Source organism: Vulpes lagopus, chromosome 4 (assembly GCF_018345385.1).
Source record: "Vulpes lagopus strain Blue_001 chromosome 4, ASM1834538v1, whole genome shotgun sequence".
Taxonomy (NCBI): domain Eukaryota; kingdom Metazoa; phylum Chordata; class Mammalia; order Carnivora; family Canidae; genus Vulpes; species Vulpes lagopus.
The window spans coordinates 35878007-35904110 of record NC_054827.1 but is presented as its reverse complement, the minus strand read 5'-3'; the positions used below and the strand labels follow the sequence as shown (position 1 = coordinate 35904110).

The 26104-nt window shown below is 39.1% G+C and overlaps 1 protein-coding gene across 3 annotated transcripts in view; it reads left to right on the top strand.

The window, feature by feature from the left end:
• The first annotated feature begins 416 nt into the window (after positions 1-416).
• KAT6A (lysine acetyltransferase 6A) overlaps positions 417-26104 on the top strand; it is a 117263-nt gene continuing 91575 nt past the window's right edge. For all 3 annotated transcript variants that reach the window (XM_041751691.1, XM_041751692.1, XM_041751689.1), the window contains exons 1-2: positions 417-567; positions 3275-4190. In XM_041751691.1, the coding sequence (XP_041607625.1) occupies positions 3591-4190 (600 nt within the window). In that variant the 5' untranslated portion in view covers positions 417-567; positions 3275-3590. The remainder of the gene's footprint in view (positions 568-3274; positions 4191-26104) is intronic.

The window sequence follows — 26104 nt, the reverse complement described above, 5'->3', positions numbered from 1 at the left end:
TAAACACCCTCAGGAGCTCAGCTCGCCGGGCCGCCGGATTTCCGTACCACAATGACGCCACCCCGCCCAGGCGCCTGCCCTCAGTTTCCCCAGCTGTGTAATGGGGATACGCCGTCCCCTTTTCCCGCTATCCGCCTGACCTAACCGCGTGAGAAAGGCGAGGAGGAACCCCCAGTTGTCGGCCTCCAGGCCCACCAGGTCCTCCTCCCACTTTGGCTTTGGCCTTTTGTACCGGCCCCACGTGACCCGCCCGGCCGGCTCTTCCCTCCTGTCCCGCCCCGCCCTCCGGCCTTTCCCGGCTCTCGGCGCCGCTCTTCCCGCTCCTCGCCCGCCCCCCTTCGTGCCAGCCCGTCGCCCTCCCCCTCGCCTCCCTCCCAGGCTATTCCCGCTCCCTCCCCCAGGCAGCCGTTCCCTCGCGACGCTTCCCCTCCCCCCGCGGCTGTTCCGCCGCCTCGCCTCCCCTCCCCCCGGCCGGAGCTCACTGTCTCCAAGATGGCGGCCGTGTCAGTTTGGGGCATCTCCGCGGTCCGGCCCGGGGCCCAGGGATCCCGGCTCTCTTCCCCCCCGGTAAGTAGCCGAGGACCCACCGGCGGCCGTCCCCGGCCGTCGAGCCCGAGGCTGAGCCGCTCCGGGGCCCGCTCCGCCGCTTCGCGGGGTCGGCGGGCCGCTGCAGGCCCCGCCGCGGCCTGCGCCGCCTCCCGCTGCTCTGCGCCAGGCCTCGGGCTGGGGCGCCGAGGCCGCCCCCTCGCGCCCGGCCGGCGCCCGGCTCCCCCCGCCCGGGGCCCGCGCGCCGCCCTCCGGCCCGGCGCTCTCGGGCCCAACGCCCCCACCGCTCGCCCGCCCGCCGCCCGCCGCTCGCGCGGCTGGCCCAGCCCCAGGGAGCCGGCGGTGGGCGGGCGGCGAGCGGCCCAGGCCGCGGAGCCTCGGGCTGGGCAGTGCCGGCGAGCCCGGTCTCCCTCGGGGGCGCGCCCACCGCCCCGGCCCCACCTGCGCCTGGCGGCTCGCCGCCTCAGGCCGGGCGCGGCCCCTTCTGCCCGCGCTCCCGGGCGCTCGCTCTCTGGCGCCGGCCGGGTGCGCGGAGATCCGAGCGGGGCTGAGGCGGCCAGCGGGGGTGACAGGCTGGAGGTGTTGTGGTGCGGAGGCGGCAGCACGTGTGGTGTTGTGTCTGTCGGGCTGTCAGCCCCTGCGCCGGGAGGGGAGGCGGCGGGCTGCCTGTCAGCCTCGGCCGGCGTGGACGCGGGCAGCCGGACCTGTCAGGCTCCCCCGCGCTCCTCCTCTGGACCGGCCTCTGTGGACCTGAGGATCTTGGAGGAGCCGGCGATGGGAGATGTATTGCTCTTAACTCTTTCACGTGATTTCATTGTTAACTTAGTCCTGGGGTTCCGCTTCAATCTAATGGGAACAGTGAAGCTACCCACTGGCAAGCTGCAGGCTTGTGCAGTTTCAAGTTTTTAAAGTTTCTCGCTCTTTAAAAAGAGAGCGCGAAGATGCGTCTGGGGGTGGGGAGTGGAGACCGGGGAAGGACTGTCGGAAGCAAGTTGTACTTTCTCTCTAGCCGCTGGTGCACTCAGAGCTAAAGTTCAGATCTGCAGGCGCTTTACTTTCGAAAGACTTGGAGACCGGCGAAAACCCTGGCCGGAGAGACAATGAAGAGCTGTCATCCATTCTTTTACCTGCGAGCGAATCAATTAGGACGTGCCCAGCTTCTTAAACTCAGATTGTAGCCTCTTCTGTAGTTTAGCGTTAATGTCTGTATAATGAACGTTCTTGGAGTAATAATCCTATGATTCCTATCCTCTCGAGGCTCTCCCCAAAATGAAGCATAGCTCTCTCAGGGGGGCTTCTTTTTAGTCAGCTAATTTAAAAATAAATCTTGGCTCAGGTTTGAGTGTTTACTTCAGTCTTTTCTTTCCTATTAAAGTTGATAGGACTGTAGCTTTCCTAATACCTGTTACTTTTCCTTTTAGTGTCAATCTTAAGAATATTTGCTGCGGGAGCCATTTTTCTATCATTTGTTTATGTTGTAAATGCTGAGAATAAGAGCAGAAGTTCTAAAAACCAGTTACATTTTTTGTAAGCAAAGGAGTTAATTTGATTCAGAATTAATTCTGGTGATTTTCAAAAAGATGTGTATCTGCCAGGTTTTTTTGTTTGACAGAAGAATATGACTTTGATCCTGGAGAGGCAATGTAATATGCCTGTGTTTTACTCATTCGTGTTCATTTCAGGTCAGCAATCTTGAACCTATGAGATCTTTTTAGACTTGCCAGCAGGCAGTAACGTACATTTGATATATAGTGTATGCATTTGAACCTTGTGATTCTGGGCCTTCCTCACTTCTAGTTTTTTAACTGTAGCTTGGCTATCAACATTTTGACAGTTGTTACTCCCTCCAGTCTATTGAATATTAGTATTTTAGTTTGTATTAGTTGTTAGCATTTAGGAGGAACTATCAGCGTGTAATTCTTAAAATTTGAATGAATTTGGATAATTTTAAAATTCTTTAAGCACTTTTCTCACTTGATGATTTTTTTTTTAAGATTTTATTTATTTATTCATGAGAGGCAGAGAGAGAGGCAGAGACATAGGCAGAGAGAGAAGCAGGCTCCATGCAGGGAGCCTGATGTGGGACTCCATCCAGGGTCTTCAGGATCATGCCGCGGGCCAAAGGCAGGCACTACACCACTGAGCCATCCAGGGATCCCCTCGCTTGATGATTTTCAGTGTTGTTTTTGTTTCCGTTTATGAGTACAATAATGTACTTAAAATACGAACTTCATCTGTGTAAATTGTGTTTTTGTTTCTTTTAATATGTGAAATAGTTAAAATTTTCTCCTTTTTTTTTTTTTTTGCCTTATTGACTATTTTTATGCAGTCTGAATGTCTGGAATTTTGAAAGGTTCACTCTTACTTTCATTGCAGGATTCTTTCTACTAATCCAGATACTTGTTGAAGTGCTGAGTAGGTTCTTGGGGAACGATGTCAAGGAAGACTTTCAGTTCATAGACTGGTGAGCAGAGATTGTGGAGTACAGAATAGTCAGCACCCCTCTGCGTAGTTGTAGCATAAGGTCCTTCATAGTATATCTCATCTTGTATCCTAATTATTTTTTTTTCTTTTTTGCCCCAATGGTTTACATACATAATTGTTTTTGGAATATTGATAAAAACTTGTTAAAACTCTACAGGTTCTCAGTAACACTTGATTTGGTTACTTTTAAAGACTAGGATGTGGGATTTGATAGAAAATTGACCTTGTTTTAATTGTTTTTCAGGCATAAGATGCACGTTTTCCTGCTGGGAATGAGATGTTCGTGAGTTCTTACAACTAGATGAAGAGACCCATGTGTGGTGCTATTGAGAAGTTTATTGGGAAGTTCAAAGACATTTCAAATAACAGGTTGTTTTGGTTTCTAAAGTAAAAGTGAGGAGGCACTCTGTTTTGTGAAGGAGAAAAGACTCAGGCCAGAAAACTTGTATGCTATGGTTAACTGGTTCCCAGCCTCCGAGAATGTTGTTTTCCATGGTGTAAAACTTACTCAGCATCAGGATAAGGGATAACGACTCTATGGATATACAGAATCCTTCACCATGGTAAAACTCGCTAACCCGCTATATACTGAGTGGATTTTGGAGGCCATCAAAAAAGTGAAGAAGCAAAAACAGCGTCCTTCAGAAGAAAGGATATGCAATGCAGTGTCTTCATCCCATGGCTTGGATCGTAAAACTGTTTTAGAACAATTGGAGTTGAGTGTTAAAGACGGAACAATTTTAAAAGTCTCCAATAAAGGACTCAATTCCTATAAAGATCCTGATAATCCTGGGCGAATAGCACTTCCTAAACCCCGAAACCATGGAAAATTGGATAATAAACAAAATGTAGATTGGAATAAACTGATCAAGCGGGCGGTTGAGGGCTTGGCGGAGTCCAGTGGCTCAACTTTGAAAAGCATTGAACGTTTTTTGAAAGGTCAGAAGGATGTGTCTGCATTATTTGGAGGCAGTGCTGCCTCTGGCTTTCACCAGCAGTTACGATTGGCTATTAAGCGAGCCGTTGGCCATGGCAGACTCCTTAAAGATGGACCTCTTTATCGGCTCAACACTAAAGCAACCAGTGTGGATGGGAAAGAGAGTTGTGAGTCTCTTTCCTCTTTACCTCCAGTGTCACTTCTTCCACATGAAAAGGATAAGGTAAGAGTGACATACCCATCAGTGTTCATAGAGCTGATGATATAGTATGCTTCAAAGTCACATTTCTAGGAGATTATTTAGAACTTCTATTCAGGTTTTGTGTTTGGGGACTTTTGGAATGATCACCTCCGTTTTTTTATTGTTGTTAGAATTCGGTAGCTACCAGTTGTCCTTATATTTTGGAATATTTGATGCCTGAGTTTCTTTCTTTTTTCTTTTCTTTCTTTTTTTTTTTTTTTTTTTATGCCTGAGTTTCAAAGTGTATTGATGTACCTAAAAGAACCTATTCAGAATTTAAAAGTTGCATTCTACTTTAAGGCTGTTGTAAGTTCTTATAATATTTTACTGCTGGAAGTTGATGAACACTGCTAAAAATTGGAAGCTTGGATTTGAAATTAGCAAGTGACTCTAAGAACCTCTGTTTTTAAACCCCTTTTTCTTTTGTTGCACATCATCATTAGGTAGGAGTGAGACTGGTTCTCTTGACCCATAGTAGTAGCTAAGCAAATTTATCAGTACTTATTTCTGTTGTATTCTAACTTTCTGTCATGTGTTCTTTGCATAGGATGAAGTCCTAAGTGTTATGGTTTATGACAGGTGTAACTACATAGGAATAAAGTATCCTATATTGCTAAAGTTCTGTGCAGTTTGGAGTTTTGATACACAGTGTTGTATCTTACTGTGCTGTTTTATGCCATTATTTTGTGCAGTTGAAAATACACTAAGAAACAGCTAAATTTGGCCCTTGACTAGATATTGGAGGATGGGGAGAATTTTGTTTGTAGTTTTTTACATTGACCTACTGTCTTAAGCTGTAAAATTATTTCGGGTGTTCTGAATTATAGTTCTGGGGAGAGTTGTAGTACTGATGCACACTTCAGTATACAGTAGTAAAACAATCTTTATTTTGCCTAAGATATAGGTAGAAGCTACTCCCAGGATGAGAAGATTGTGAAGTTAATATTGAATGTATTTAAAAATCTTTGAGAGTCAAGTCTAAATTTATTGCAGTTAATAACCCACCTATAGATTTTTGTCTAAAGAGCAGTTGAAAATTAACAGTATTTTTCTTTGAGGAGGTGTTTAGAGATCTGTTTTAGGGTTCAGTTTTCCCAGTGAGCTTTGAAATAGAAACATCATCTTACTGTTACTACCTTTGAAATGATTCTGATAGAATGATTATCATTTGAGTATTTATTAAAAAGTGTGGTATTAAAAAAATTCAAGGTAGACAAGTAACTAAAATGCTTTATTCTGTAGTTCAGTGCTGTAGAACTTACTGTAATAACTGTTTCTTGATCCCATATGGCTGAAGTTAAAAGAAGTATAATGATTGATTCCTGAAATTGTTACAAAATGATCTACAGGTTAACTACATGGAAACAGGAAATAATTTATAGTTTACAATGAATTCAGTGTTATATCTGTGAATTGAGTATTATAAATTCTTGTTAGAACACCAGAGTGCAAAAACAAAACAAAACAAAACAAAAACCAGAGTGCTTGCTTTTATTATAGTTTCCCTTGCTTGAATTAGATATTTCAAGTTTTAAAAATATTAGCCATACATAAAATGTCAGTTGTCCATATATTTTCCTTTCTTTTTAAAATTTTTATCTAAATTTAGTTGATTAACATATTATCGATTTCAGAGGTAGAGGTCAGTGATTCATCATCTTTTTTTTTTTTTTTTTTTTTAAGATTTTATTTATTTCATGAGACACACAGAGAGAAAGAGAGGCAGAGACACAGGCAGAGGGAGAAGCAGGCTCCATGCAGAGGGAGCCTGATGTTGGGACTCCAGGATCCCGGGTCTTGAGGATCAGGCCCTGGGCTGAAGGTGGCACTAAATTGCTGAGCCACCTGGGCTGCCCATCCGTGTTGTATAATACTCAGTGCTCATTACACCACATGCCCTCCCTAATGTCCATCACCTAGTTAACCTCATCCTCTCCTGTCCCCTCCAGCGACCCTCAGTTTATTTCCTATGATTAAGAGTCTCTTATCTCCCTCTCTGATTTTCATCTTGTTTTATTTTTTCCTCTCTTCCCCTGTGATTTTCTTAAATTCCACATATGAGTGAGATCATATGATAATTGTCTTTCTCTGATCGACTTACTTTATTTCACTTAGCATAATATCTTCTAGTTCCATCCATGTCGTTGCAAATGGCAAGATTTCATTTTTTGATGGGTGAGTAGTATATACACATATACACACACACACACACACGTATATATACACATACCACATCTTTATCCATTCATCTGTCGATGGATATTTGGGCTCTTCTCATAGTTTGGCTATTGTGGAATTTGTGCATATTTCCTAAAGGTAGCTGATATAGTACACTATGGGACAAATCTGAGTCCTGTCTCCCTAGGACTTTACTTTTGAAAGGGATGTTAAGAACCATCTAATTTAACAATTCTTACTTTGCAGCTGAGCTGAGACCTCGACATTAAAAAAAAAAGCTTAATCCAGTAGAGATTTGCTGATTTACTTTGGTTAGAAATATCTTTTTGGTTACATAACTGTAATAAATAGTGTTATTAACCAAAGTAACAAAATTTGGAGTATACATTTAGGAGAATTGAGTTTCATTGAATAGACTTGTATGTGTATATACTGGTCTGGATTGAATTGAAAACTAATTTTATGATATCTATGATATTAGAGTTGATGAAATCTGTTATATATTTTTAAAGTCTTATTTTCAGTAGTGAATTTCCTGGGTGACTTCTCCCAAAGATAGGAAAAGCTCACACTCAAAATCATAATACAGTGAGAAAGTAATTATTCCTTCTCTGAACAGATTATATGTTTGCTCTTTATATTGCATTTTATCTTTCTTTCCTCTTTTTTAAAATTGGTTTGTTGTAATGAACCTAGATATTCTCAAAAAAATTATCTAGAGTGTATTTGAGAGTAATGGAGAAAGGAAAAGTGCAGGCCAGAAGTAGTTTCACTTTTACGCCTTGATTAATTCAGCAAATGGTTATTGAGCATCTACTGTAGGCCAGGCACTGCTTAGAACTGAAATGGCTTGGAACTGAAATGGCATTATTTCAAGTTCCTCTTTATTTTTTTCTAGATCAACTTTAGCTTTTATTTCTTTGGGATAGCAATCTTTGGAAGGAACTGTAGAACTAAGATTTTCAGCATCTTATGATGCTGAATGGTTTTTGCTACTTTTGTTGGGATCAGCTGCGAAGAAATACTGTATTTTTAAGAGTTTTTGTGAATATTTTTGAACTTAAGTGTTTTCACATTGATAAATAGAGAGGAAAATCCATGGGATACTATGATTTAAAAGTTTTATCCAGGGATCCCTGGGTGGCGCAGCGGTTTGGCGCCTGCCTTTGGCCCAGGGCGCGATCCTGGAGGCCTGGGATCGAATCCCACATCGGGCTCCCGGTGCATGGAGCCTGCTTCTCCCTCTGCCTCTCTCTCTCTCTCTCTCTCTCTCTCTGTGACTATCATAAATAAATTAAAAAAAATTAAAAAAAAATAAAGTTTTATCCAGGGGGTATCCCTGGTGGCTCAGCGGTTTGACACCTGCCTTTGGCCCGGGGCGCAGTCCTGGAGTCCCGAGATCGAGTTCCGCATCGGGCTCCTGGCATGGAGCCTGCTTCTCCCTCTGCCTGTGTCTCTGTCTCTCTCTCTCTCACTCTCTATGTCTATCATGAATAAATAAAATCTTTAAAAAAAATAAAAGTTTTATCCATGTTGGAAATTTCTGAGTAGCTTTAGGGTTGTGGTAGTTTATGGTGAATTTGTTTAACTTGTGTTTACTGTGGGCCAGGCATTACTTTAAAGCTAATCATATATTAATTTATTTAATTCTCATACATCTCAGTGAAGTAGGTACTTTTATCATACAGGTGAAGAAACTGAGGCATAAAAGAGATTTAGTAATTTCTCCAAGTCACAGAGATATTTAGTGGCAAAGCTAGGATTTGAACTTGGGCACTCTGGGTCTGGTCTTTGTAACAGCTATACCTACTGCCTCTTGGGAGTTGTTACATAAAATGTCACTGCAGTCAAGTACCCAATTGTTAATGTTCTTGGTGTCAACTTCATAGTACATTGTCTTTTTTTTTTTTTAATTTTTATTTATTTATGATAGTCACAGAGAGAGAGAGAGAGGCAGAGACACAGGCAGAGGGAGAAGCAGGCTCCATGCACCGGGAGCCCGATGTGGGATTTGATCCCGGGTCTCCAGGATCGCGCCCTGGGCCAAAGGCAGGCGCCAAACCGCTGCGCCACCCAGGGATCCCCATAGTACATTGTCTAATTATGAAAGGACACATTTCCCCCTACCTCCACCCCTTCACATTTTGTATCCCTTTTTTTCTCTATCATTAGACTGGATTTTCAAACTGGTGATAAGAATGTATCAGAAACCAGAGATTATGAAGAATCTAGTTTTGTATCCCTAAGGTCCATAAAAAAACAGTTTTTTGTCTGCATGACCTTTTTTTTCTTGATAATTTCTGTGCTTATTAATTTTCATTTGATCTTACTGAAGTTTTCTGATTTGCAGTCTGGGACTTGTTACCTGGCTGTTGATAGAGTGCCTTCATTTGGGAATTCAAAATGTTGCTTTCCCATGCATGGTGGCATATAGAGGAGGGTGATAGTGTGAAACTGGCTTAAATAACAACTTATCCCTTTGCAAATTTCTTTGCTTTTGAAATACAGATTTTACTGTAAGATAATTTGTTCATTTGCTTCATTTATTCATATTCAGCAAACATTTAGATGCCTATCATAACAATGAGTTTAGGATTTAGATCTTGTTGAGGATTAAGGTAGAGAGATGTGAAATAAATATTTTCGGAATTCTTTTTTAGTTTATGAAATATAACTTTTCGTTTTTTATAGTCATTGCTGTTCATAACAATTAAGTGTTGTGAATCCCTGATAAATAGTGTTTCTTGGGTGAGGCTGTATTATTTGAGATTGTGATGGTTTCTATCTTTCGACACTGAATCTTGGAAAGAACCTTTCTAGGAATAATTTTCACCTTGATTTCAAATTTCTGGGTTCATTTTTAACACAGAAAAATGTACTCGAAAAAATATATAGCTTATGTTCCATATTACTAGTCCAGAAAACTACTCTTTTATGACAATCAGCCACATCATTAAAGTTTTATTCTGTTGACTAGTATTGTGGAACAGAATTATAATTTGCTGAAGCATTACAGCTGGAAAGGGAAGAGAAGGTACTGTCAACTAATTGCTCAAGTTATCACCCATCTAGATAGCTTGGGGGAGAAAAATCAAGAGATAAATTTATAACCTTCTAAACAAGTTCTACCTCTATACAGTAAACTCTTAATAGAATCCAAATTATCTTTGTTACTGGAATTTGACATTTTAAATTCACAGAATAAGTGGGGCTGTGATAGGAACTTAGATTTTGTTGTAGAGATGTGAATTTGAATGGAAACATGTTTTCAAGTTACTGAGTTAAGAATAATAAAGCTTTGATTAAGCTATTTGAAAATGGCCTTTATAGTAAAATCGATGCTACATCATTTTCTGGTGATTCTAAATGTTATGCACCTGGAGGAGAAGCTGGCTAGAAATAAAAATTTGTTACTAACAAGTCATTGAGGTAGATTAAATATAAATGTGTTTAGGAATTGACTTGTCTCAGCAGACTTGTTCTTATTTAAAAAAACCCAGAAATTTAAAAATAAGTCAGGCAGAGATATATTTGTAATGCACTATTTATTTAAACACAATAAACTGTACAGGCAGTTTTTGGTCTTCTGGTTAGCATATGAGCTGTGTGTATTTTGGTTAATTTTCAGCCTATGACATAACCTGAAAGAAAATTTGAGCTACTAAAGCAACCATTGCTAATCAAACTTCTTTTTTTTTTTTGCTAATCAAACTTCTATATCCAGGCAGTGCACACCACCTAGACATTTTTCTTGTATGTAACTTTTCCTTGGACCAACTTCTAATAAATTGATGGAATAAAAGGAAGAAACTAATGAAGATGTCAGATACTATAAATTACTTAGGGAATAGGGATCTAGAGGATCTCACCATCTTGACCTTTCTTTGCCTTGTATCAGTAGGCCAAGGGAATGTAAGCAGTTGCTTATAGAAACCTATTAATAGCTAACATTTGTTGAGGGCTAACAGTGCGTCAAGTACTACTGTTCTGAGTGCTTTAACATGTTTTCTTACTGAAGTCTTAGAGAATTTTACATAAATTTTATAGGTGTAGTATTTTTATATAATAGCTATTTGATAACACTTAATACAGGTTTTCATTATGGCTTCTCATAAAACACCAAATAGAAAATGAATGTATGCAAAACGCATTATCGTCTTATCCATGCTCCCTGTTTTTTATTTAGTCCATCCTGAGTCATGGGCCAGTACTTTCTTACATTACACTTAACCTTCAATACTATGAAAACAGATACTAGGAGTTTTTCTTCTATTTAGAATATTGGAGAAAGTATACTTTCTATATTGATTTGGATCTTAGCTATATATAAGAGGACTGAATCTGGTTGCCAGGTTCACTGGTTAAAGTAGAATTAAGTTTTTTGTTTTTCGTGAACTGGGAAGTGTTAAAATTACAATAATGAATACTTTACATGTTCTGATTTAAACATTTTTAAAGAAACAAATGAATGTTACATATAGCAATTATTAGGAGCCTCCTCTGGTAAAGTTGTTTACCAATTGGCTACTCATGGGTGGAGTCCGCTCACAAAGGATCTGCAGCAGATGAATTAGACCTGTAGTGACTTCACCCTTCTGCTTTTCCCAGCTGGAGCAGGATTAGGACTCATTCAACTGCAGCTGGTTCCCAGGAAAATCTAGGCTGTTTCTTCTGGTGTTTTCCTTTGACAAGAAAGTCATAGTTCGCAACAGATGGCTTTCATCAGCACTGTACATAACTGTAAATTCAAGTCCAAAGAATTACTTTCAACTTCATTAGGGAACAGGTGAAGAAACAGTTGTAGTAGGGCACTATTTGGTTAAGGGTTGAAATTAAGCATGGGGGATTATAGTAGTGTAGCATTTAGATTTGCAGAATGCCATTCTGGGTCAAGAGAGTTTTTAACTGCCAGCAATTAAACAAACAAACAAAAAACCCCAAAAAGTCCTAAGGAAAAATAAGTTTGGCTGTGGTGTTAAGGTATATTTCATAGTTGGAATATATTATGCTTCCAAAGTACAGATAGATTCTTTGAAGAAAAGAATTGACTCTTCTGCATTTCATAGAATATTGAGCAAGTAGTAATCTTGGATAACAAAGTTTCTAATCTTACTTCACAAATAGAGACATTGAAATTGAGGGCCCAAGAGATTTAAGTGTCTTGTTCCGCAAGTGCCACATAGCAAGTTAATCTGGGAGAAAGTGGTCTGGTCCTTCTCAGCTCTTTGCTTTTTTTCATTAGGCTGGAGTATTGCTTTAAAGTACTAGAGAGCAATGAATATAAAACAATGTATTGCTTAATGGAAACCATAGAATAAACCCTGGTCTAGAGAATTTTGGTGGTTTTTGTAAGCCACAAATATGTAAATAAGCTTGTTTCAGTGTTTGAAGATAACTATACATTCTTGAAAGTTGAAACATTTTTTAATTTTTTGGAAGACTGCTTTCTTATGCCCCAAATTAGAAGACTTAGAAAGTTGTCTTATTTTTTAAGCTAAATATTAGAAGAACATCTTGAGCTACCTTAATGCTAGAAGAGAAAGTACTCCTTGAATTTTGAAGGAAAAAAAAAAAAGGTCTGCTTATAGTTAGGTCTGAATTATGTTAAGTCTATAACATATACTTCTGAGGGACTTGGGTAATTGGTTAAAACTTTAAAAATTTAGGACTGAGAAAGGTACAAGCCTATTAAATAAGTAATTCTTATCAAAGGCGTTAGGTATGGGGTTATTAGGATATTAGATTATTAGGATATAATATATATATTAGGTTCTGGTTAATTTGTGATAGTAAGAGAAGGCAGCAGACAACAGATTATGTTTGTCTTTTTTGGCCCTTGTGACAGTTCATCTCTGCATTACTTTTTCTTTGCGGTAGAATTTAGCAAATACTACCATTAGTATTTGGTACCATTAGTACCAAATAATTCCATTCTAATGGAATAATGGCAAATAAAGGTTAAGATTGGGGACAGTTATTTATAAAATAATTGGGTGGTTTTAAGATTATTGGTAGACGATATAGAAAGAAAATCTGGCAGCCAAAAAAACTTAAAATCTTTGTGTGAAAGAAGACAGCTGATTCCCTTGCCATTTACCTTTTGTGCAGAAGAGTTAGATTCCTTGTGTGTTGGGAGAGTGGGGGTGGGAAGAGGGGTTATCATGCTTATATTATAGGCTGCTTATCCCTCCAGGGAATTGTGAACTGTAGTTGACCTGGAGAGCTGCTGTTAAGTGTTGGTTTTCAATTCTTTCTGCTTAGTAGAGTGCAGGTTTTTCTTTTTTCTTCATTGGCTACAGTGAAGCATTTAACTCCTGAGTTTTCTGGAACCTGTAACAGAACTCTTAGAAACATTATTACATTTTTTAGTGTGTGTTCAAGTGTGATACTGTGCTTTAAGATGGTTTTCCAACTTTTCTATTGAAGACATTTTAAAATATCTGACTTAGGATTTAGATCCTCTTTTACCATTTTCCTGCTTTAGTTACTTCATTTCTTTGCCAGTCATTTTTTCTTTAAATTCATAACATAAATCTAAAGCCCTGTTCTTTCTAAAGCAGTGTTTCTTGACACTAAATCCACTTTAGAACAACCCAAGGAGCCTCAAAAAGTAAATGCCAAACCAGCTAAATTAGACTCTAGAAGTGGGGCCCAGATTTTAAGTTTTTGTTTTGTTTTGAAGTCTCCATGTTCATCTAATGTATAGCCAGGCTTGAGAACTACTGTTCTAACAGAACTGGCTCACGGAGTCAGGGGACAGAAGCAGCTGCTTTTTTATGTGATCATTGCAGTTCAGACAAATACATGAAATAACATACTTCATTCACATCCGTTCCCATGAATATACTTTGAACACAGGACAGTGTACTTACAGAAACCTAAATTTTGTTTCATCCTACTTCCTGATCATCACTGCCCTAATCTTCCACCTTTCTCTCCTGATGCACCTGCTCTTTTATCTCATCAGGGTCTCATATGGAGTATATTTTGGAGAAGGTTCCATGTGTGAGTTTGATGGGTGCCTCCTTCTCACCACTCTAATGCTTTTCTTCTAATTGCTTGGCCTTATGGCTTATCACCTCAGTTACTTGCTTTGCTTCTCTAATTGGCAAATCCAACCTTGATATTAAGCCAACCATTTTTCTCTCCCTGCCCCTTTATATGACTGTTTATCATTTTGAAGAAAATTGCACAAACCATGTGGTGGGATGCCACTAATAAATTTGTGGCCTTTAAGTCAGTTCTGCTTTGGCATGTTTGCGTCTATAGTCTGTTCATTCTGCAGCAGTTCAGTATTCCTTCAGCCCCTTTACTTTTCTCATTTTCAGCAGATACTCCCATATTCTACTTCACAGAATAGAATCTTTGGCCATATGAGCTCATTCAGTTTATACCCCTTCTACGCTAACCTAAATACGTCTGTACTTATTTTTACCCCCTTTGCCACCTTTTCAGAGGATACGAAAGAAGTGTCTTGTCTCAAGCTCATATCTCTATGTTCTCTCCTGTCTCAGGGGTCTTGCTCTATCAGTAATATTCCCAGTCTTTCCACTCTTTGCCCCTTAACATAGGAAGTCTCTCCCATCAAATTAGAAGAAAAACAAAAACACTGCTCGAATTCCTTACGTACATCTCTACCCTATATCCTTTCCTTCATTTTGAAACTTCCTGGAAGAAAAAGTCTGTATTCATTCCATATCTATTCCAGTATGCCCTTTGGCCCTTAGAGTACCATTTGAAACAGTTCTCCTGTACAGTTTTCAGTCTTCATGTTAATCTGACTTTTCAGCAGCACTTAGACTTGTTGACCATTCTCTCCTCCCTTGACCTTTGGGATAATTCTTTGCTAGGTGTCTTCCCTGTTCTCCCGTCTTTCTGGTAATTCATTTTAAGTTTACTGGCTTTTTATCTTTTGCCTGAATCTTGTATGCTGGATTTTCTAAGGTCCTGTTTTTTTTTGTTTGTTTGTTTGTTTTTTTTTTTTTTTTGAAAGAGAGGGGGAGAGGGAGAGGGGAGGGGCAGAAGGATAATCTATTTTTTTTTTTTTTAAAGATTATTTGAGAGAGAGAGCAAGAGAGCACACTCAGGGGGAAGGGCAGAGGAAGAAGGAGAGGAAGAAAGAGAATCTCTCAAGTAGACTGCAAGCCGAGCTTGGAGTGTAATGTGAGCCTTGATCCCACCATCCTGAGTTTATAACCTGAGCTGAAACCAAGAGTTGGATGTTCAGCTGACTGAGCCACCCAGGCATCTTGTATGCTGGATTCCCTAAGGTCTTGTTCTTTGCCTGCTTTTTGTTTCAACTTTGAGTTATCTCAAGACTTAAACTCTGCTATACTAATGACTAAATTCATGATCCAGATCTTTATTTTGAGCTCTGATCTTGTATATCCAACAGTATAGTGTCTTCTCAGTCTCTTCAAATTCATGATGACCCAGATGGAATTCACCACCCTCCAACTTGCTCTTTTGATTTCTTACTGTGGTATGTGATGTTGCCATTGACTGTTTCCTAAAAGAAACTTTGGTATCCTCTACACTTCACTTGCACTTCTTTTTGGATTCAGTTCTAGTCCATCCCCAATCTTTTCTACTTCTTCAACATCTCTTTTAATAAACTTCTCCATTCCCGCTGCTGCTCTTACTGCATGCAGATCCTCATCATTTCTCTTCTGATTTACCTTGGCAGTTTCCTTGCTGGTGTTCCTCCAATATCATCTCCTTGCAGTCCATATTATTTCCAAGAATGATTTTATTAAGAAGTGAATAAGAACACAGATTCAAGAACCAGACCATCTGGGTTTGCATCCCATATATGCACCACTTGGGTAATTTGCTTAATCTTTCTTAGCCACATTTCTTTCTGTAAAATGGAGATAATACAGTGTCCATCTCAAAATGAAGTTTCGAAGATTCAGTGAGTTGATATTATATTACTGTTGTCTAACAGTGCTTTGTGTGATGATGGAATGAATGTTCTGTATCTGTGCTCAGTATAGTAGCCACCAGCCATATGTGGCTGTTGAGCTATTGAAATGTGGCTGGTTGACTGAAGAACTTAATTTAATTGTAATTTAATTGAAATAGTTATAGTGGCTAATGATTACTGGATAGTAGAGAATACATAAAATCAGTGCTCTATAAATGTTAGCAATTATTACCGTCTTTCTAAAATTAAACTTACCCCTCTGCTTAAAATCCTTCAGGGCCAAATTCTTGACATAGTACATGTAACTCTTAACTCCCTTTGTCCCATCATGTTTCTACACTTGTCTGCTACTACTTTTTCATATGCCCTCTGCGTTCCACTATACTAGTGGTTTTCAGTGTTGCCCTGAGGACCAGAAATAGCAGTAGTGTCACCTGAAAAATGTTTGAAATGCATATTCTTGGGCCATATTCCAGGTCTACCGAACCACAAACTGGGAGTGGGGGCCAGCAACTTGTATGTTTAATAAGCCTACCAGGTGAGTCTGATGCATGCTAAGCTTTGAGAACCATTGCACATTCCAAACTACTTGTAGCTCCTCAGATCCATCTTTCTCTTGCTTATGTTTTTCTCCTGTCTGGAATGATTATCCTTTCTCTTTTTTTCACCAACTCGTTCTTATTTAACCTTGCAGGCTTAGTTTAGGCATATCCTCTTTTCTTTCTTCATTATTACTCACTCTGCTTCCAGGCTAACTTAGCTTTCTTCATGCCCCTGGTATCTTGTACATGCCTTCTTCACAGCCCATTTTATTTTATTTTTTTTTAAAGATTTTATTTACTTATTCATGAGAGACAGACACACACACAGGTGGAGACATAGGCAGAGGGAGAAGCAGACTCCATGCAAGGAGCCCGATGCAGGACTCCATCCTGGGACTCCTGAGCCGAAGGTAGATGTCCAACTGCTGAGCGTCCCTCACAGCCCATTTTACATTGTGTTGTTGCTTTAGCCTCTTACGAGACAGTGAATTTAGGATTTTTGATTTTCATTTTTGAGTCTCTGTTTATCTGGCACAATGTGGTATGCTTTGCAAGTATTTTTGGAACATTTTCAGGTGCCAGCACAGTGATTAAATCCTGAGTAAAGGAGGGAGATACAGTCTCTGCATTAACACAGTGATAATGGGGTAAAACCTAGTGCTGTGGAAATGCAGAGAAGGGGGTGGGGAAAGTTAGGGAAGTCTTCTCAGAGGAAGTCACATGTGAAAGGTTAGTGGAAAGGTGGGGAAGCAAATGGGTGGGGTAGGGTGGGAAAGAGTGGTTCCTGCAGAGGGAACAGCATGTACAAAGACCTAGTAGAAGCAAAACATTGTAGGCCCATAATAAATGTTTAATTGAATATGAATAAAGAACCAAATCATGTCTAACTTTTATTTTATTGTGTATTTTTAAAAGATTTATTTATTTACTCATGAGAGACAGAAAGAGACATAGGCAGAGGGGAAGCAGGCTCCCTGCAGGGAACCTGACAAGGGACTCTATCCAGGATCCTGGGATCATGCCCTCAGCTGAAGGCAGGTTGAAGTGCTCAACCTGTGAGCCACCCAGGTGTTCCCATGTCTAACTTTTAGATCCTGCTTTCGGAGTCACTACCCTCCCCAGCAAACATTAATTAGGATTTTATAGGTTTCTGCATTTTGTTAGCAGCTTTTAAAAAAACATTTATTTATTTATTCATTCATTCATTCATTCATTCATTCATTTGAGGGAGAGAAAGCACGAGTTGAGAAGCGGAAGGAGAAGCAGACTCTCTGCCGGGCAGGGAGCCCAGTGCAGGTCTCGGTCCTGGGACTCTGGGATCATGACCTGAGCCGAAGGCGGCTGCTTATAACTGAGCCACCCAGGCACCCCAGCAGCTTTTATTCTTGATATCATGCTTTCTTTGAACTGATGGTAAGGTGTGATAGGGTAAATTCCAAGCCAGCAGGATACATTTGTGTGTGTGTGTGTATGTGTGTGTGTGTGTGTGTGTGTGTTCATTTGCTTGCTTTTTAATGGTAGAAGATAGGATTGGTTTTATCTGAATTATTTTGCAGGGCGAGTATACATCGGTGGTAGCAGAGGTAAACACATTCCACTGCGTAAGAATAGGCCGAGATTTTTTTAAAAAGCAACTTCAAACTTAGAGTATTGACAAAGCACATCATTAAGAAGGCTGACAGTTGGCCAGCATGACAACCACAGTTGTTGTACAGAGGTACTTTAGTAATCTCACTCTGTATTGGCCCCTTTTTTGCCTGTGCTGCTGTCCTCCTAAAAGCTTCTTTTGCTATCATTCACCCTCCCTTTTAAGAGGAGGCCTTGGTTAATGTGCAGTGTAAGTTCTAGTTTTGAGTTGCACTTGAATACCTGCTTTTGTCCTTTTGTATTTTACGTATATAACTTCCAATAAAAACTTATCTTTATGTTCTTTGAATACTTTACAAGTGGGTTGGCTTTGTCATCTATTAAGTTTGAAAGAATAATAAAAACATACAGTTTTGTTTCTGATAACTTTAAACAGAACTCTTAAGCAAAGAAAACTAGATAAAGCAGAAGGGAAATAAAATATTTTTCTCTAAAAATTCATATGAATGCTAATAAGCAGTTTCTGAAGTGTTTAACAGATTATAAAGAGTTTTGCCTTCGCATATAACACTTTTGTTATCAGCAGTAAGGTAGGCAGTCCAGGTGTTAACGATTGTTAGATTTTATGTATGCAGAATTATATGGTTGGTTAAGGGAATAAATGGAATTATAGTTCTGGTCTCTTTGAAGCCCAGTACTTCTCCCACGTCAGGCTGCCTCTTGTTCATGAAAATGACAGGCATTGGGACGCCTGGGTGGCTCTGGTTGAGCGTCTGCCTTTGGCTCAGGGCATGATCCTGCAGTCCTGGGATTGAGTCCCACATTGGGCTCCCTGCATGGAGCCTGCTTCTCCTCTCTCTGCCTGTGTCTCTGCCTTTCTCTCTGTGTCCCTCATGAATAAATAAATAAAATCTTAAAAAAAAAATGACAGGCATTAAAAAAAAGTGTCCTTTACCATTTATTACATACATCTGTTAAACCATTTGTCAGGTCATACATGTTATTAATCTTTGTATCTAGGTCCTGGCACTCTGTAAGATGCTTTAGAGAGTGTTTGCTGACTTGAAACTGTCAGGTTTAAACTGGAAGGGGAAACAATAGAAATCAGGTTGATTTCAAAAAAACAAAAAACTAAAAACACAAACTCTCTAAGTAAATTTAGGGGCTAAGCCATTTATCCTCTCACAATTTATAACCTCTGTAGATTAAAAGGAGAGATAGAGTTTTAGGTGTTTTCAGCAGATGTTTGATACCTCAGCTGAAAAGTACCATTTGCTACTTCCTTCAAGGTAATATTTGTTCTGTTACCCATAAGATATTTTTAAAAGTTTCAGAAATTGTGTTTGCCCTCCTCTTCCTAGGAGGCAGCCAGTGAGTTTAGTTAACACGCTCCAGAGAGATTCTCTGTGTATATAAGGTAATCACTTTTATGTATGCATTTTTCCCACAGTTGATAACATACCTTCACATACTGTTGTGCACCTTGCCTTGTTTTTTCTCCCCACCTGACAGTATATCTTAAAGTGTGTTCCATGTCATTATTTAAGACTTGATGGTATTCTGTTTTATGGGTATACTGTAATTTATATAACCTGTCCCTTGCCGATGGACATTTGTTTTCAGTTTTTTTTTTTTGTGATTACAAACAATATTTAGTAATATCCTTTGTGCATTATTTTGGACTTCTCAGTTCCTAGAAGTAGAATAATTGAGTCAAATAATGTAATTTTGGTATTTCTAAATTTCTCTTCATAGAGATTTACCAGCAGCTTTTTTTTTTTTTTTTTTTGCCTACACCCTTTGCAACATAGTGTTATCAGACTTTTTGGTATCTGGCAGTCTGATAAATGAAAAATCATTATCCAATTTTGACTCTATTCTTTGACTCTCATTAGAGTTTCTTCTTCTATCCTTGTGCCCAGTGACAATCTCTGATCTGTATTTCTAATACTAGTCTCTCTTAAGTCTGATTACTTAAAAGCATACAATTCTTAGAGGTAATCAGAAATTTGTTGAGTTTTTTTTTTTTTTTTTTACTGTTCTGTCACTTGAGAAATATTTTTTTGCTGGGTCTCCCTTGTAAGCCTATAATGACTTCTTTCTTGTAGTGACCTATACTGTTAGATTTCTGTCTTGTAGAATGACCCTCCACCCACGTCCCTAAATATTAGCTTGTTGCTTTTGTACGGATAGTGGGGACATCCTATGCTAATAGATGATTTAATATGTTCTTGCTTGTCTTTTTAAATGCATGTTATGTAGTATTTGTATTTGAAAACTTACATAATTTAAAAAATATATTATGTGCTAGATATCTATTACCCCTTTAAGGAAGATTGTCTATTTTATAGATGAACTAAAGGTTCCTAGAGGTAAAGTGATTTGCCCAAGGTTAGAGAGCTAAAATATACATGCTAGGATGTAGAGGCTAGAGGAATAATCAAAAGGAACAAAACCACCATGAATTCAGACTTGGGATAAACTGAAATTCTGGTAAATTGGTCCAGTAGTTTAAAGTTCTTGGCGAATTATTACAAAACTAATTCTGATTAGTTTGGGGTTTATATAAGAATATTTAAGAGCCACAGATCTCAACCTCATCACTTACTTGTTTGATCTTTAAGTTACTTGATCTTCCATGAGTGTCAGTTTCCTTTTTTGTAAGAGGGGTAATAATAGTACCTAAATTACCAAATTCATCAAATATCAACCTTTTTGAAGATTATTTCTAGCCTGAGCTGGTCATAGCTGCAATGGTTTTTTTGGCCTTTGCTTTTAGAAATAAACAGTAGGAAGATTCCTGCTGATTCCTTCTCCTTCCTCCAATGAAGCAACAGGTCACTTTATTAACCCACAAAATATTGCCATCATATTTTGAAAAGTATTTGAAGTTTTCATGAACACATGTCAATTTTAATAAGATCTAAAAACAGACATCGAGATAGTTTAAAAAGTGTTTTTCATATACTTTATAATCCACTTAAATTAGGATGGACATTCTCTGGTCTTATTCCTTTGGAATAGGCAAAATATTTGAACAGTACCTGCATTTGGTATCTTTAGTAATGATGTTTCTCCCCCCGCCCTCCATAAAAGAACAACAACAACAACAACAACACAAAGTATGCCCTTTGTTGAAGTTGTCAAATAGGCCTCCATTTTGTATATTGAAGGTCAGGATTAAGGTAAGGATGAAGTTTTAGGGCTATTGTTTTTCCCATGCAAAGTGTCCTAGCGCATACTGGGAATCAAACTAATGACTTTAATATATATACGTACCTCGTTGTATAGTAGTTTCTCAAGTTTTCATATGGGGATCTTGTTGGAATACAATGTTAGGTGTTTGGTGAGGCCTGAGATTTTGCATTTTGAACAGGCTCCTGAGTATTCCACTGCTGAACATTAAACACTTTGAGTAACATGTTACTGTAGGATTGAATCTTTCTTTTACTCTTGACTGATTGTCTTACATCATACGTTTATTTTCAGACATGCATTGAGCAGATTTCTACAGAATACCTATTCCCAGGTGCTACACCAAGCACTGGGATATAAAACAGAGACACTAGATAGATAACTCTGTTCTCAGTCAGGTGAGGGGGCCGAGGAAATAACAAGAAATTAGATGAAGTGGTGGTGCCTAAGCCCAGGGAGCTTTGGGAATCTAAGTACAAAAACTGTTTTTTTAAAACAGGAAAATGATGAAACTGATTTGTCTGATGTATTGACATGTAAGTTCCCAGTATAGTGGAGCTTTGATTGAATTGATTGTCAGACTAAGATAAATGTTGGCAAACATTTTCTGTAAAGTGCCAGAGGGTGAATATATTAGGTTCTACGGGCCTTATAGTTTCTGATCTCACTTCTGAACTCTGTGAGGAGCAACTTTAGGCAATATGTAAACAACGAGTGTGTGTTCCAGTAGAGTTTACTACCTATCAGGTCTGTAGGCCACGGTTTTGCCCACCCCTGCTCTTAGAATGGCAGTGTTTTATATTCAGTTTTGAGACATGTTGAAAATAAAGTAAGAAATTATTTAATTAAAAAATTAAAGTGGTTACCTTTAAAATAACACAACTGATTTATTTGCATTCAAATATGCTATCTGGGAACATGAGTTATTTATACAAGCATATCTTGGAGATATTGCGCATTCAGTTGCAGACCATTGCCATAAACCAAATATCGGAATAAAAGGGTCAAATGAGTTTTTTTGTTTCCCAGTATATATTAAAGTTATATTTACAGTATACTGTAGGCTGTAAGTGTACGATTATATTCTGTCTAAAAAAAATAACCTATCTTAATTAAAAGTTTATCAGTAAAAAATGCTGTCATCTGAGCTTGAGTTGTAATCACTGATCACAGGTCATCAAAATAAATATGATAATAAAGAAAAAGTTTGAGATAGTGTGAGAATTGCCAAAATGTGACACACAGAAATGAAGTGAGCAGATACTGCTGGAAAAATGGCAGCAGTAGACTTACTTAATGTATTGTTGCCACAGATTTTCAATTTGTAAGAAACAGGATCTGTAAAGCACACAAAGCAAAAGCCCAGTAAAACAAAGTATGCCTGTATACTGGGGGTGGGGGGAGGGGTGTATTATACATGTGATTTTTGTCATTTGTCATGTAAATCACTGGGAAAAGAAGGGTAAAGAGCTATTGCTTGAGAATTTTAGTTTATTCCCCTAAAGAGCAACACAAATGCCTACATTTTTTTTCCTTTTACTGTATGAGGAAAGGAGCCATGACAGGTAGAGGGGGTTAGGGGATCTCCACATAGCTATGCAGTTAAGCATTTCTGTAAGTTGCTTTTTCTGGTCAGATTGAAAAATATATAATACAGGACCAAAAGAAGACAGACATCCTTGGACATTCAAATCAGTTATCATCATTTAGGGTAGTAAGTAGAATTTGGGATCTGGAGTTTGCTATCTGGTTTTACTACTTAATTAATTGTGTGGTCCTAGGCAAAGTATTTAATTCTTTGCCCCTCCATGTCTTCATGGAATCATGATACTGCACACACTTTATTTTTTTAAAAAAGATTTTATTTATTAGAGAGCGTGAGCACAGAGGAGAGGGAGAAGCAGACTCCCTACTGAGCAGAGAGCACTGATGGGGGCTCCATCCCAGGACCCTGAGATCATGACCTGAGCTGAAGGCAGACATTTAAGGACTGAGACTGAGCCACCAAGGCACCCCACTGCACACACTGTAGGACATGATAAGAAACTCTCTATTTGATAGCACCTAGTACACCACTGATACGTTGTAAATCCTTGGTAAATGTAGACTCAATTAATTTTCTGACCTTAACAGAGATGGGGAGTAAATATAGTCCCGACTTAAAGTAAGTAATTTTGACTTTAAGATTGCTACTAGGAACAGTTTTCTATGACATTATTGTAGCTCTTCAGTAAACTAACTTGGATTTTTTTTTTATTTTTATTTTTTGGAACTTAGAATTTAAAAAATTGTTAGTGTCTTTGAGCTGCATTAATAGAAGGGAGAAGTGACATTCACTACTGACAAGCTATATGTATATGGGTATGTGTATGTACGTGTGTGTATGTGTATATATGTGTGTGTGTGTGTGTGTGTGTGTGTGTGTGTGTGTGTGTATGTAAAGTAAGGGTGCCTGGCTGGCTCAGTTGGTAGAGCATGCAGCTATTGATGTCAGGGTTGTGGGTATGAGCACCATGTTGTATAGCAATTACTTAAAAAATAAAATCTTCATAAAATAATTGCTGTTCAGCAGCTTTAGTCATGCACCTATGTCTGTTTCCCATTGCCTTACTTCAGTTCTTCTTTTGGCTACTGCAGTTGTCTTTAGGCTGGTTTCCCTACATTCATCCAGTTTAATGCTACCTGACTTGTGGTAGATACTGTTGTAAGTGCTGGGGATTTAGCAGTGAACCAAATGGAGAAAAATTGGCTATTCTTACGGAGCTTAGATTATCTAGCAGACTCCAGTCTTGACTTCTGGAGCTCTCTTCTATACTTTTGTCTAATTACTCTCTCTAAAATATCATGCCCTCCCTTTGTTTTTTTTTTTTTTAATTTTTATTTATTTATGATAGTAACAGAGAGAGAGAGAGAGAGGCAGAGACATAGGCAGACAGAGAAGCAGGCTCCATGCACCGGAAGCCCAACGTGGGATTCGATCCCGGGTCTCCAGGATCGCGCCCTGGGCCAAAGGCAGGCGCTAAACCGCTGTGCCACCCAGGGATCCCAAGTGGTTGAGGATACCAGAATCCTCAAGTGGTTGGATTTCTGTTGTCTCCTGGATGACATTCTGGCTCCTTAGCCATTATGCATTGTCATCTGTTGCCACACTTTTTAACCCTCTGCCTTCCAACATACTGCGGTTCCTTGCAGGCACCACACACACTCTTGCCTTTCAGATTTTAAATGTATGTATCTCTGCATGGAATGTTATTTCTTTAGACATTCCTCCAAACAAAAAAATAGCTGATGGTCATCTTTTAAATCTCTACTACCATTACTGGCTTGGTGAGATGACTTTCTTTATAAATATAACAAACATATTCTCATGGCAATTAGGCATGCTGATGCTATGACATTTTTCCCTCTGTACTATGATAGTCTATTTATCTGTTCTCGTACTGGCATTAAAGGCAAGGGCTGCTCGCTCTTTCTTTCTTTCTTTCTTTCTTTCTTTCTTTCTTTTCTTCTTTCTTTCTTTCTTTTCTTTCTTTTCTTTCTTTCTTCTTTCTTCTTTCTTTCTTTCTTTCTTTCTTTCTTTCTTTCCTTCCTTCCTTCCTTCCTTCCTTCCTTCCTTCCTTCCTTTCTTTTCTTTTCTTTCTTTCTTTCTTTCTTTCTTTCTTTCTTTCTTTCTTTCTTTCCTTCTTTCTTTCTTCTTTCTTTCTTTCCTTCTTTCTTTCTTTCTTTCTTTCTTTCCTTCTTTCCTTCGTTCTTTCTTTTTTCTTTCTTTCTTTCTTTCTTTCTTTCTTTCTTTCTTTCTTTCCTTCCTTCCTTCCTTCCTTCCTTCTTTCTTTCTTTCTTTCCTTCCTTCCTTCCTTCCTTCCTTCCTTCCTTCCTTCCTTCTTTCTTTCTTTCTTTCTTTCTTTCTTTCTTTCTTTCGTCTGTCAAGGGGCCTGGCTCTTAGTTTGAAATATTCAGTGAACAAATGAATGAAATGCCTGAACTTCTACTATTGCAGCACCATCAAGCTGACTGAAGAATGTTGGGGGTTCATTCAATAAACCTTTGAATTTATAGAGTGTTTACTTTGTGCCAGATAATGGAGATAAATAGATAACCTGTTCTTACATGAGTCAACAGTAAGGCTCACAACTTTCTTATTTTCAGAACAGACCCTCCTTTTTATTACACACATATATTACTAATAAGTAGTCTCCAATAAGTATCCAAACAGTGCTGATGTTATTTTTTTTAACAAAGCAGTTGAAGAGAGGCATAAAAATGTGGGACTCTGTACACCATTCCCCTTGCTCATCATATGAGCAAGGAATATGAATCTTGGTTTGTCAGAAAACCTTATGTGGTCACCTTCTGGTAGTCAAAAAGGTGTCAGCATCCAGAATTGCAGAGTAGGGCCAGTAGCTTGGAAGAAAATTCTGGAGACTACAGGGAAATAGTCTTTAAGAATTACTGCATCACTGATACTCTAGGTGGTTCAGAGATTGACACTCTAAAAACAAGTGAAAAAATGTCAACAAGAAATGAGTACTGATAACATTTTTTTAATATTTATTTTTAAGATTTTATTTATTAGAGAGAGAGTAAGCATGAGTAGAGGGGAGCAGATGGAGAAGGAGAAGCAGACTTCCCTACTGAGCACAGAGGCCAACGTGGGGCTGATGTGGGGCTTGATCCCAGGGCCCTGAGATCATGACCCAAACCGAAGGCAGATGCCCAACACCTGAGCCACCCAGGTGCCCTGAGCACTGACAACTTTGAATAGAAAGTGATTTAGAAAAAAAAAAAAGAAAAGAAAAAAAAAAAAAGAAAGTGATTTAGAAGAGGTGAACTCTGAATTTAAAAAAGATTTGAGGGGGGATCCCTGGGTGGCGCAGCGGTTTGGCGCCTGCCTTTGGCCCAGGGCGCGATCCTGGAGACCCGGGATCGAATCCCACATCAGGCTCCTGGTGCATGGAGCCTGCTTCTCCCTCCGCCTGTGTCTCTGCCTCTCTCTCTCTCTCTGTGACTATCATAAAAAAAAAAAAAAAAAAAAAAAAAAAGATTTGAGGGATCCCTGGGTGGCGCAGTGGTTTAGCACCTGCCTTTGGCCCAGGGCGTGATCCTGGAGACCTGGGATCAAATCCCACATCGGGCTCCCGGTGTATGGAGCCTGCTTCTCCCTCTGCCTATGTCTCTGCCTCTCTCTCTCTCTCTCTCTATCATAAATAAATAAAAAATTAAAAAAAAAGATTAAAAAAGATTTGAGAATACTGAATTAATTTTGCTTACATTTTTCTTTTTTGTATGTACAAGATTGATATATGATAAAAATATATCTATAAGAGCACTTTCAACAAGTTTATTTTAAAAATTTAATAAAAGAGTTTGGGTAAAAAACTGGGAGAAAATGAAAGTATAGAGGTGCCTGGGTGGCTCAGTCCAGTAAGCAGTTTGTCTTCAGCTCAAGTCATGATCAAGTCCTGGAATCA